Here is a 13,651-nt window from a genome sequence, read left to right on the forward strand (position 1 = left end):
TAAAGTTATTGGATTAATAGCATGTTTTCTCCATTAGGTCTGGTTTCTGCCAAAGATTATTTCAGCACTTAAAAAAAAAAAAAAAAAACTCTCCAGAGATTTAACCCACCTTGTTACAAATTGCATGCAGGTTATTTTTTCAGACATGTCAAATACAAAATAAAAAAAATACAAGTAATTATCCATGTAATTACCGATGTATTTCAAATAATGTAGCTGAAATACATAGGTTAATATATGCAATGAATGTTTCAGCAATTATCATGACTTCAAAGGTAAAAATTTATATCAGTTGCACAAAGTCTAAGCCGAGCCAAAGGCCATGAGTTGGTGTTCAATGCCTCACATCACAAAATCATTAAAATATAAAAACATCATTTATTGAAATACATTTTCCACTTAAAAACCTCCGTAAACGAATCAAAACCATACTTAAAAGTAGCTGATGACCTCCTAACTATAAAATAGTTTCCTTCTTGAAAGCAGAATGTTAAAAACAAGACACGGTTTGCAACACCAATGGAAACAAAGCACTTTGTCGTCTATTGCTTCCTACTGCTGCGGCTCATCTGAAGAGTCCAGCGGCTTTCTTCTTCTTTGGTCTGGAGGCGGGTCGCTCTGCAGGGTCGGCCGTGACAGGTAGAGACTGCAGAGGACAGAGGGAGAGCAGAGTGTCTCCCACTGGGTGACTGGACATACTGGTATACTGTACGCTTTTCCCATTAAGTTTAGTTCACAGTTTGGTTCTGGAAGGATTCACCAGACATTTTTGGTTCTGTCCCACTTTCAAGAGGTGCTGTCGGGGCTGCAAGGCTAATTCCTTGACCCCTTTTTTAATAAATAAGCTCCTTCAAAACACTAGGTTCAGCTCTTCCATTTGTGGATATATTGTGGATATAGTTGTATTAGCCGTCTGCCTTATCACTTCTTCCATTTTGTCAAACTTCTGTTATTAATAATGTCATTGTTAATGCCTCCAACTGCCATTCTTTCTGAACTCAAAGTAAAAATCACCCACAATAGTCTGTTTTACAGTTGGAAAAGTTGTTTAAGTTTACTATGATTTCCTTTTTTGTTTTGTTTTCAGGATTGAATGATGTAACTGAGAGATTAAATTGCCAGAAAAGGTGAATACAGGGCATTTCCATAACAACTTATTTGTAGGAGTTAATGAGGAGGCAAAAGCTGACTCACATATTTGTATAAGACGACAATGCAATAAATAATCAAGTCAAAACTAAGACGATCTGCTTAATTAACAAATATACCATGTCGGTTGTTTTTCAAACTTTAAGAAAAGTGTTTAGATTCATTTTAGATTAGAATGGGAATCTGTGAGAACTGTAAAGGCCGTGCTGCTGATCTCTTCTCCCTGCGGTACCTGTTGTTCTGCGGTTCTGGCGGCCATCTTGGCTCCAGCTGCATCCCCCCGGCCATTCCGGCTCTGCTCTCTGTCGCCTTCACCTGCTTCACTGCTCACAGCCGCCTCACCTGGAGTACGGAGACATGGACGTTCACACACACACACACACTGACAGTGGGATTACTCTGTGTGTGTGTGTGTGTGTGTGTGTGTGTGTGTGTGTATTAGTGATGTGCAGGTCAGCTCTAGAGATCAGGAAATAACACGCACTACTCAAAAAGGTTAAAATGTCAAAGAATGTATCTTAAACCACTATAAAATTGACTGATAATTATATAAATCGTATAGCAATGTATGTAATAATTAATAATATTATAAATTATATTGCCCGATAATGATAAACACACTTTTTTAAAATAATGATGCACCAGAATAAGTGATTTCCAACCAAAATACGTTTACTGTCATAAACAAATGTTGCTGCTGTCCACATGAATGTAAGATGACATCCATCCTTCCTTTTTCTTGATTTTGAACTCTTCATTTTGCAGTTTTTCATGAGGGTTTTCCCAAGTGTTGTGATTTTTTTCCACTATTATCTCTGTTAGCTATACAGCCACGAATATATGGTACGTTTTATGACTATTACTTTATTTTCTCCTGCCCACAACCTACGCAAAGTTATTCAGACAGATTTTTTTCTAACGCTAACCCGCCGACCTGCTGCGCGTCACAAGTCAACCCACATATCACTAGTGTGTGTGTGTGTGTGTGTGTGTGTGTGTGTGTGGAACTGGGTGACTGGGATCTGATGGGTGGTGAGGAATATCGGACTGCATTATGACACTGTGTTTAGAGAGACTCACACAAATCAACAGGTTTGATCTATATATATATTCACACTGCTTTTTCTAAAAAATTTGGCTTTCAGCTCTTTGGAAGAAACATTGAGGGTGGAGAATGAGAGGCTGACGGTTAGGATTTGCTCATTGTGTTATAATGAGATCATGAGAAACACCTTTCCCTCTAATGAGTAACTGCTGCGTCCTGCACTTGTGATTTTGTTAATTGCAAAGCCGTTAGAAGTAAATGTTGAGCTGTGTAGGTATGGATCAGACCTGGAGACGGGGCGAGGTCAGGTTCCTCGGCGGCGGGCCGGTTCTCCTCGGAGGAACGTCTCTCTGACAGTTTGCGTTTACGTGCGTTCGTGTTTCCGTGGGCGACGACGGTCCCGTACAGATCCTGGAGCTCGGCATCGAACCCCAAACCCTCCTGCTGCTGCCGCCCAGAACAAACCTGCGGCAGAGCCTGAGGGGGGGAGGAGGGAAGAGAGTTAGAAAGATGGGAAACATAAATGAAGAGTTTAAGAGTTCAGAGTTTAAGTGAAAGTTTATCTGCAGGGTGAGATAAAAAAAACCAACTTATACTGAAATCTCACCTAAAAAAATGTGTTGATGTTCAATGTGTTGATAGTGGCTGGGAAATTTGACAACTACATCGCTATATCTGTCAACAGCAGGTCAACAACTACATAAAATGTATTGTGCATTGAACCTCAACAGTATTTCAGTATCTTTATTAAGGGAAATTTGGCTTGCAGCAAGGCATATAAGACACAAAATAAACACAAAGGCACAATAAAAACACTTCCAGACAATGAAAAAGAAACAAGATAAAGAATATATCAATCAAATTCAGTTTCCATACTCTCATACTTTTCAGACCTGGATAAAAACCCTGAATAAACAGAAGTGAATGAACTCTGGATTTAGAGATGACTGTTAAGTGAGGCCGCCGTACCAATAAAGCAATAAAAATGAAAATGGAATCATCAAGTGCGCATATTGAAGCCGTGATTTCAAGCTTCCTCTTGGCCCCCGGTCTGGTGCCTTCGGGTATGTTTGTTTTACGGCCCAGGTATGGCGGTCACATGGCCGAGGTGTGATGAAGGGTGCGACCGGGCTGCGATAAGCCTCTAATCAAAGCTGCATTATTGGCACAGCTGACCGCAGGTAGACCGGCGAGCAGGAACAACGCGACTGGAGGCAGGAAGCGCGTGCGCAGATCATGTATGCGCACACACTCGGGGCGACCGCAGGCCTGACAGATAAGGGTGCGTGTAAACTCATGCGACATTATGCGAACGCACGGCCGACGCGTAGAAAAACACACGCTATTCACTAAATCCTGCTTTTTTTCCTCCCCCCCCCCGAACGGAGAGGACAAACTCTCCAAATTAGCTCCTCAAATATTGACCAGGAGAAATTGGTGGTCTCTCGCTCGCTGTCAGGGAGAAGGGGCTCCTAAACACACTTTGGTCAGGTTTCGAGGTTTCGCATTGATTTATTTTTGTTATTTGTTTGTTTAAATATCGTAAAAATAAATGTATGCTCTGGTGAGCCTTAGTTCTCCTTTGGGCACAGAGAAACCAATGTGCTCCGGGGAGAGAAAGCCAGCAGAAAGCCGACGTTCTTCTCTCTCTTATTCACTTCCCCCCCCCCAACATCCCCCTCTCTCTCCCGCTGCCAACCGCCTCACTTCAGATTATATGATCTGAAACACTAAGCTCAATTTTGCTGGATCGCTGAAATCAACTGCCTTCGTCTTATTTGAACCGTTAAAGCTCCACCCCCCTCTCAGTACTTCAGGAAACATATGATATGAGCACAGCAGCTAGTAGAGCATATTGTTATCTTCTGGTGCTCAGCCGGTAGGAAGGTGGAAATAATAAGAAAAAAAAAGAAAAAAAAAGGTACAAAGTGACTCCTACGGGTCAATAACCTTTAACCATTTTTTTCATGCTGTGTAACGCTCTTCTGGAAAGTTCCTCTGGCCTCGCCGCTCTCGTAAAAGAGCAAAGTCCTCCAACCAGGGAGAGGAGGAGGAGGAGGAGGAGGAGGAGGAGGAGCGCTCACCTGCTGGCCACGCCCCCTAACTCCACCCCTCCCTCCCTCCCTCCCTCCTCCAGGCTGGCAGACTGCAGGGCATCGAGCTGCCTGGCATCTCACCTCGCCCGCAGCCCGACCAAGAAAGGAAGGCAGAGGGGGTGAAAGGAAGGGGGCAGGAGAGTTGGTGTCGCCCCTATTATTAGCTGGTAAACAGCTCCGCTTTTAGACGGGCTGTTGTTGTTTTTGAGGGGCCGTTTTTCAAGGGGTCTGGAGCGACGGGGGGGAGGGGGTGGGGGGGATTGGTGCCGGCGTGTCTCATATTTACTCGCCCTCATCCTCTTCATCCTCATCCTCGTTTTTTTGTTGTTGACCTCAGCTTCCTGTCCCGAATACGAGACGGTGTGCCGCTTTCCGGTTGAACCCTGACTACTGGGGTCAGCTCTTTGAATCAAACTGGAGGAGCATATTTTGTGTAAAACTGCATCACAATAGAGTGTATAGAAATGAATTTGCATATTTTGAACATGAGAATTATGATGCATAATGAATTTAGCTTCACAAATCAAAAGCGGAGCAACCCGCACACCACCGATCTTGGGAAAAAAAGCCTCAGTGAAGGAGTATGCATGCTGAGATACATGCAAAATTCTTCTTTTAGTTAGAAATAAGTGCCAAAAAACAAAAAAAGTGCTCAGGTGCACAAGCATGAATTAATAGCAACAAATGTTTCAGTCCTCAGACCATCATCAGTGCTACTCAACACATTTCTAAAGTCGCTAAAATGTATAAATAACTAGAAAAGTGTCAAGGCTGTTGACATTTAAGAGGAAAACGTAAAGGAATGCTTGTATTTTTTTTATATGCACTTAGTTCTTTTTATATATTGTATATATATATAGAGAGACAGATGTTACAATAAAAAAAAGCCTTTGCATTTAAACAATGTGTAAGAAGGCCACAGTGCTCAGGATAGTCTGCAGTGTGTTACCTTTATGAATGTCTAAATGGGATTTCACTTAACAAAAGGAAATATGTTCCAGTATATTCTCCCAATACCTAAATAACAAGTGAATCAATTTGATATATTTAGGACTTTTTCATCATGTAAAAGTGCTGAGAAACTGGGAACCTCAGAAAAACAATTCAATGGTTAATAGGACTAGACAGCGCTGAAACGACTAACAACATCTTAGTGAAGCGTGTGTGTGTGTGTGTTTGAACCTCCAACACACACTCCCCGTTTCTCTCTCCACACACACCCGGCAGGCGGCCGGCGTGAGGCAAAACAAACAGAGGCAGGTGAAGTCTTAACCGAGCGCTTCGCTTTACATTTAAACCATAAATCTGTCTCCGCTTCCCAGATCCTCTCCGCCTTCTCTTCCTCTCTGGCCTGATGCCATCCAGCGCTTCAGTTCACGTCCTGATCCCTTCTACCTTTCCTTTGTCGTCACATCTTCCTTTCAGAGTGATGAGAAAGAAGATGCTGTTAATCTGAGCCAAGCTGGACCACTAGCTAGGTTTACATCAAGACTAATAATCTGTTAATAATCAGAATAATAGCTCAATCAGAATAAAAATGCCTCATATAACCACCTCAAATAAAATACACCAGCCCATATCAAATGAAATTTTGTTTGGCACAAAACTTCCTCTTTTCAAAAGGAAAATATTAGCGGTTGATGGGCATGTGAATGCTCAAACCAACTACTTCCTTTGGTTAGAATACATAATATTCTTTCTGCACATGCTTGTCCACTTTAGAGTTAGTGACATCGAGTTTGGGGGAAAATCTAAAACATGGCAGGTGCAAAACAGAGCTTTGGGACTGACTGGTTGACAAAAATCTATCCTCTGACAGTTGAGGAAAGCCTCATGTGGACTGTTAATTTAAAAGACACTCTGGGATCCCCTCCTGCACCAGTCATTCACGTCGTGCCGCCTCACCAAGCAGCCGCCCCACTGGCAAGTGTGAAGAGCTGGAACAGCAGATGCAGCGGGACAAACAAAACAGAGAGTAACATAAGACAGACTCGCTATTGCATCTGACATGTTCACGTGCCGACGGACTGCTGCCGCTGCTGTGTTTTGTGTTGCTGCACTGCCTCACAGTCTCATGATCTCTTTGCGGGACGCCGCACTCGCCCCGTCCAGGCCGGGGCTCGGCCCAGCGGAGCTGCCCAGTGGCCGGCAGCTGGAGAGCCGAGAGGGGGAGAGCGCAGCGGAGCGGCCAGGCCGCAGAGGGCCTAATTACAGGCCCGAGCCTGGGGACAACCCTGTGGAAACTGTGTGCAACTAGAGAGGAGAGGAGGAGGAGGAGGGGGGAGGGAGGGAGGGATGAGGAAGATCTGTGTGTTTTCCCTCGCCTGGTATTCAGACTGAATGGCCATTTGGTTCCCACTCCATTATTCAGCCTGAGAGTTCCTCCTCGTTAGCTGTTTTCTGTGTGGGGGGGCTGATTTTCCCCGAACCAATCACTGGTGACTGACGTATCTGACTGACGTATCTGAACCAATCACTAGTGACTGATGTATCTGAACCAATCACTAGTGACTGACGTATCTGAACCAATCACTAGTGACTGACGTATCTGAACCAATCACTAGTGACTGACGTATCTGAACCAATCACTAGTGACTGACGTATCTGAACCAATCACTAGTGACTGACGTATCTGAACCAATCACTAGTGACTGACGTATCTGAACCAATCACTGGTCACTGACGTATCTGAACCAATCACTAGTGACTGACGTATCTGAACCAATCACTGGTGACTGATGTATCCGGCCGCTCTGACGTTACTTCAGTCACACTGATGCTGCAGCCAGTCAGCCTCCACATGGTTAGCCAGTGGATTTACCAACTTTACCAAGAATGTCGGTCGATTTTGATAAAAATATTGATTTTGCAAGGACAGTATGACAGGGGCTGACTTCAACAAATCTATTCTGCCGAAACGCAAATGAAAAATCATTGCACGAACGGTTCAAGCGCCCGCAAAGGCGCCGATTGGCTCGATTGTTTGTCCGAGCGAGAACAAGCCGTTGACTAGAGCAACACCAGACGCTCTGAATCGCTCCACAAAATCTGAAAAGTGGGCGGGGCGCGATTCTGGAAGCTGGGTATGTTTTCCCATCTTTTCCTCTGTCCTGCACCCTGAAAAGGGGCCTCCAAGACGGTTATTAGAGCATTACATGGCTATCAGTTAAGGATGATTACTGAGGCCCTGAAGGCCTGGGGCTCAATTACAGCCTGAGCCCAGGGCAGAGGCCGTCTGCGCCCCATGGCGGCACTGTACATCCCCCGCCCCCCCCCCCACCCCCCACCCCCCTTTCGACAGGGGATAGGTAGACAGTCCACAAAAACAAATCAGCAGCTTCACTCTTGCGTTTATCACCTGCTGCCACTAAAACATATAGAGAAAGAAAATGCCAAACAGCGCTGCTCTACAAAGGCAAACAGCAGCAACTACTTTTTGTGTGCTTTAAAAAGGTCAAAGGTCATCACTAGGGTTTACATTTCATATCAACAAAAAATTAGACCCATAAATGCTAGTAAATGATATACAGTCGACTTCTGTACCAGCAATATTTTTGGCGTGACAGGAAAAAAAAAACTTTGAAGCCGCTCTTCTCAGTTTCACTGCTCAACCCGCTCTGGACGTCTCTAACTGCATACACAACACACACCAGCGGAGACCGAGCCGTGGTTTCTCATGACGCCCCCTGCTGAAACGCTGTCGCCCCACGCCCAGCTTTGTTTACGTTGTGATTTACTCATTTTTTCCACTCTCAAATTTATTGGCTGAGCTATCGATTCAGGAGCTGACAGTATGTGACCGCTAAATATGAGTTCTCAGTGTATTCTGAAGTTTGTTTGTGAACACCGGGATCTGAAATTTGCAAAAAGATTTTTTTCCATTTGTAAGCTCTAGGTTTCAAAAATTGAGGTATACAGTACATACTCCAAAAAGTCTGGGTAAGAGTTTTCACACAGAGTTTACCTCCAGTGGTAGGTTAGTGGAATAAAGGCTCTTTTAGTGTCAAGATGCTTTTTTTGTCTTGTTTTTTAAATTTAAATTAAATTTAAAGTCAGCTGAATGCTCAAAATGTTAAGTAAAATTGCATTACTCTCTCCGGTGCAACACAATTATCCAGCTTCATGGGTGCTGATTCCGTGTTAAAGCTGCACTAGGCAATTTTGCACATGGAAACCCCAAGTGACAACAACAGGTAGCTGTTTGAAATTGAAGGACTTCAGTACCCAGAAGTCTTGTGCGGTGATGTCAGTAAACGTCACACAGCAGTTTCCCAACCGGCCGCTCTGTGATGCTTTTATACCAAAGGAAACCGAAGAGACGAGAGAGGAGAAGATCTAACGCTGGAGAGTCCAGCTTTCTCTGCTGCTGGTTAGGAGACAGTTTGGATTTCACTCTGAAGTTTGGATTCGTCACTCAAGATTCGTCCAGAGAGCAGAATTTAATTGGTCAAGGACGCTCTTCTCTGTTGCAGCCCCACTTTGTGTTTGACGCTGATAAGACTAAATCTTGCTTGTGCAGCTTTAATGCCAATGTGTGCCACCCAGGGGCCTCGCCACCGCCGGGCCACTGTGACTGGGCCAGTGTTGTCTGACTGCCAACCCCCCCCCCACCCCCCCCCCCCCCCCCCCCCCCCCCCCCCTTACCCCCTCCTCACCCCCCTCCGACTCCTGACGGCTCGACTGGCCCCGGCCCCACCTACTTACCACCCAGGCCCTGAATTCCTCAGGTATGTGAGATAAAGAGCCTCTCGCTCCTGTTTATGAGAGCGGCTGTCATGATTTACAGATGAGGAGAGAGAGAGAGAGAGAGAGAGAGAGAGAGAGAGAGAGAGAGAGAGAGAGAGAGGGAGAAGAAGAGAGGAAGGGAAAAAAGAGAAAGAGAGAGAAGAAGAATGGAAATACAGAGAGAGAGAGAGACGAACAGAGAGGATGTAGGGAGAGAAAGGCAACAAGTGCTGGCTGATGCCCTCACACTGCCACCTTCTCCCACCCTCATCTCCTCTCTCCTACTCTCCTATCCTCCCTCATTTCTTCCCTCCTCCTCTCTCTCTCTCTCTCCTTCTTCCCTGGTCCCTCTGTTTCTATGCTGTGTATAAGTTCACTTATGAAATTATCTGATACTTTTTTGATCTCCGTTCGTAAATTTGCAAGCAAAAAGAAAATTTTTTTTGCTACAAAACGGCCTCCCTGGAGCTGGTTCAGTGTCTTCATCAAGGACACTACAGCAGGTTGGATGCTTGCCAACATGGCGGACTTGAACCTGTGTCTTTCAGGTGAAGGATGGTTTCCCTAATCACTTCCCTAATCACACCCTGCTGCCTTTCGCCCCAATGTGCTCGCAGCATCTGAGAGAACCTTAACACAGATTCCTAATCAGGATGGGAAATTCAGTTTAAGTTTTTCTATTCCACTAGGCACTTTGGCATGAAACCAACCAATATCTGGAGTTTCTTTTCCTTTCTCGAAGTCACGTTTGTCTGGTAAAATAGTCAAAGTGTGTATTTTGGAATCCATCGGCCACTGTGGTCAGCGGATGAAAAAATTAAGTTTCCTGCCCTGCTCTAACTTAGAGCCTCTGGTTGAACCGAGCAGATATTAACTAGGCTGTGTTATGCTTATTTTCTTATTGATGCCCATGTTTTTTGGGAAATTGTGCAATGGCTGTGTTTAACAGGTTTCAACAGCCCGACAGGCATGAAGCTCACTCAACGCAAAAATGAGCATAAACACTTTCAATTCAAGTAAGAAAAGCAAAACATTTGGAGTAAGACGTCGGGAGAAACACCAAATTTGGAAGCCGCAATATTTTGGCAGCATTCTGTGATGCTGTGCAGTTCAAGGAAGGTGTTTTGGTCAGAAGCGCCCACTAATTGTCATATGTCATCACATTACTGCGCAGCTGCCGTGGAGCCGTCAAGCCACCGTCACTCGAAACAGGATGCGGGCGACTTTCCCAAACGGTGACAATTCAATTTGACGCTGACAACTGTAACTCTGCTGCAGGCGGGCCGAGCGCCGCGCCAAAAACTCTGACTGTCACAACGTTACTCTGCACTCAGCACCGAAACCCCAAAGCATGCGTCACCACAGCGGGGCCAGGCGTGTGCCAGGCACATGCACACACATACAGAGTCTCTCTCTGTCTCTTACACACATAAACACAGAGATAAAAAGCACCCTCAGTGACACACACACACACACACACTCTGCTTTCAAAACCAAAAGCATGCGTCACTGCCTGTGCTGTGTGGACAAGCGGACACTCCCCTTGCCAGGTCACAGTCATGGGCTGCTGCCACCACGCACACACACACACACACCACACACACACCACACACACACACACACACACACACACACACACACACACACACACACACACACACTCCAAATTTAGGTCCAGAGGGAAGTTGATGTGATCCTAAAAGGATCTGAGCATTTTTTTTTCATCATACAGCTCCATGACCAGCTTTAGCCTAAGTTAAATCTGTGTGTGTGTGTGTGTATGTGTGTGTGTGTGTGTGTGTGTATCAGTGGGAAGAGCAGGCTAATTCCGCCCATGTAAATGTTGACCTGAGCTGGGTGGGGTGTTTGTGTGGTGGCCAAAGGGGGTGTGGAGGTGGAGGTGGAGGAGGGGGAGGGGGGGGGGGGGGGGGGGGGGGGGGGGGTGCTTCCATGGAAAGCTGGAGTAGAAAATAAAAGCGCTCCTCCTGTCATCATCTCTCTCTCACTGTCTCTCTTCCCTCCGTCTCTTTTTTTTTTCTACGCAAACCTCTTTCATCCCCTTGGTGTGGGAAAGGCAACGCCGCAAATGCGCAGGCACAAACACACACATATATGGAAATGAGACAGGGGGATGATGGGTAGGAAGATTTTGGAAATATTTGCCAGAGAGCTGCGGCTCTGACCCTTGCGCTCCTTACTATTGGCACTCGACACATAAATAACCGTGGAAACTTTCAATTCGAGGAAGAAAAACACCAAAACTGAAGTTTTTCTAGAACAGGAGAGACATACAAGTCTCTATATTTCCTGTGGCTCTGACCTTTGACCTCGCTTCTGGTCGCTTGTAAAGTCAGCGATGTAGAAAATGAAGCTTATTCTGCTGTTATGCACACTGCGAGTCGCTCTGGATGAGATCATCTGCTAAAGAAAGGTGTTAGTGTAGGATGCAAGGGAAAAGGCTGAGTGGAAAGGAAGGATTGTGGGAGGCAAACAGAGAAAAACAGGACCGCCCCCCTCCCCCTCACCTACTTTCATTTTACAGGGGAAAATCATCCGCCAAAAATAGCCTTTAGCAGGTTTTTTCTGCTTTGATGGTGAGCTGTGTCATCTACCGCAGATAAAAGGCATCTTTCAGCGGCCACTGAGCGAGATTTACGGTCAAGCGGGCCGGTCGGTGTTTGCGGAGGTGAGCGGAGGTGAAGGGGCCATTATCTGGACGGGCCGACCGGTCGGTGACGCACAGGTTCCCAGTATAGGGGTTTGGGGTTTGGGGGTGGGGACCTGAGGTGGGACTTTATAAAGTTTACAGGACTGATGAGACATAAGCTGCGTTCACACTGCAGCTGAAAGTGTCACAATTCTGTTTTTTTTTCCCCGTTCACATGTGACTCAGATCTGATGTTTTCCAATTCATTTATCGCATTTATTCAATTCTGATTTGAACTACAGATATATGCTGCAAAGATCGAATCTCGAGGCTTGTATTTGAACGCTCAAATCAGAATTTGTTAGTGTTGCCATGACAATAAGTACATTTTATGTCATTCACCTGAATGTCGGCTTGGCTGAGCAGCGTTAGCATGGAGGACAAAGAGACACAACAATGGAAAGAGAGAGAGAGAGATAGCCGACTTGATTGGTATTTAGAGAGATGCCTCAGTTCAGTCCGTTAATCGATTAGTTGATCGACAGAAAATGAATTGATTACATATCTGATAGCCGATCAATCGTTTTAAAAGTAAAAATACCAAACTTTGGGTTTTTTGGCTGGCCACACTAAGTCAGCAATTTGAAGAATTACTTTGGGCTCTGGGAACTTGTCATAGACTAAATTATTATTTGATTAATCAAAAAAAATTATAAATAGATTAATCGATAATGATAATAATTGTCAGCTGCAGCCTTACTCTGCACAATGTGTCTTTTCAACATCACTGTCAGTTCACATTGGTATCAGATATATGTTACATCCAAGAATAGATATGAAGTCATCCAAAAACGTAAGATGTGAGCAGCAATTTGGAATTGAGCATGAAGGCCTGCAGTGTGAACGGAGCCATGGAGATGGACTCAGACAGTACACAGTGTAGACGCAAACACAGACACACACACAGACACACACACACACAAGCGTGCAGAGGCCCTCCCCTTATAGATAAATACTACACACACATGCCAACCACCTCCACCCTTTCTCTCACTCACACACACACACACACACACACACACACACACACGGACGGAACAGCTCTCTCATCTCTTCCCCGCCGGTTCGTCTCGAGTGTGACTCTCTCTTTGACGTGTCCCGGCGACATTTTTCCCAGACACATTTTATTTCAGTTTGGACTTTGGTCCGAAGGCGCCCTTGTCGTGGCCCGGTGGAATTTGCCACGCTCGGTAGAGGAGAGGAGAGGGAAGGTGGGGGCGGAGGGAGCCGGACGGACGGCAGAAAACGCTGCACTTTGATCCGCTAGAAAAAAGGATTTCTCGGCATGGGACACATTTCCCCGTTCTGTGGGATCTGATGGTTCACTGTCCTGTTCAGGGATGGGATCCAGGGTGCCAAAAAGCAGGAAAAACAGCCAGTTTTCATCTCCTATTACCAGGGTTCCCATGTAAAATTCCAAGACTTTTCCACAACTTTCCATAACCAAGTCGGAGCGCTTTCCATGACCTAAAAATATTCTTGTTAATGTTGTTTTTCTAAAGGGGTAAACAGTCTGGTTTCCACTCCAGTTGGACTGAAAACCTCCAGCTAATGCAATAAATGTGTGAAACAAATTGTAAAATACACTCTGGTATATTCCTGTAAAGCGACCCGTTTCATACTCCAGAAACTGACCAGATAAAAGGCTTCAATACACATGAATTCACAAGCACACAGGTAGTAACAGGCTGTGGGTTCGGTCGACTTGAACGAGACACACGGCTGTGGACGGAGCTACAAACTGAATTGAACCTGTGACCGTTCCATTACGGGCTGCTCTCACATTTACAACTGTGTGTCACGATTTTAGTTTTTACAAATAATAACTAATTACAATTAATACAGTTTGGCAATATTGCAGTAAAACATCTAATTTCAATTTAATTCCTATAGGAATTTCACTGTAATAAGTCAAGATGATGATATAAG

General features: G+C 45.1%; 1 protein-coding gene across 1 annotated transcript in view; it reads right to left on the reverse strand.

Moving 5' to 3' along the window:
* Positions 1 to 235: 235 nt before the first annotated feature.
* nhej1 (nonhomologous end-joining factor 1) overlaps positions 236 to 13,651 on the reverse strand; it is a 20,277-nt gene continuing 6,861 nt past the window's right edge. The window contains exons 7-9 of the mRNA XM_078291078.1: positions 2,482 to 2,671; positions 1,382 to 1,491; positions 236 to 646 (exon numbers count right to left, since the gene is read on the reverse strand). Coding sequence (XP_078147204.1) covers positions 566 to 646; positions 1,382 to 1,491; positions 2,482 to 2,671 — 381 coding nt within the window. The 3' untranslated portion in view covers positions 236 to 565. The remainder of the gene's footprint in view (positions 647 to 1,381; positions 1,492 to 2,481; positions 2,672 to 13,651) is intronic.

The sequence above is a fragment of the Centroberyx gerrardi genome, chromosome 21, assembly GCF_048128805.1.
Source record: "Centroberyx gerrardi isolate f3 chromosome 21, fCenGer3.hap1.cur.20231027, whole genome shotgun sequence".
NCBI lineage: Eukaryota > Metazoa > Chordata > Actinopteri > Beryciformes > Berycidae > Centroberyx > Centroberyx gerrardi.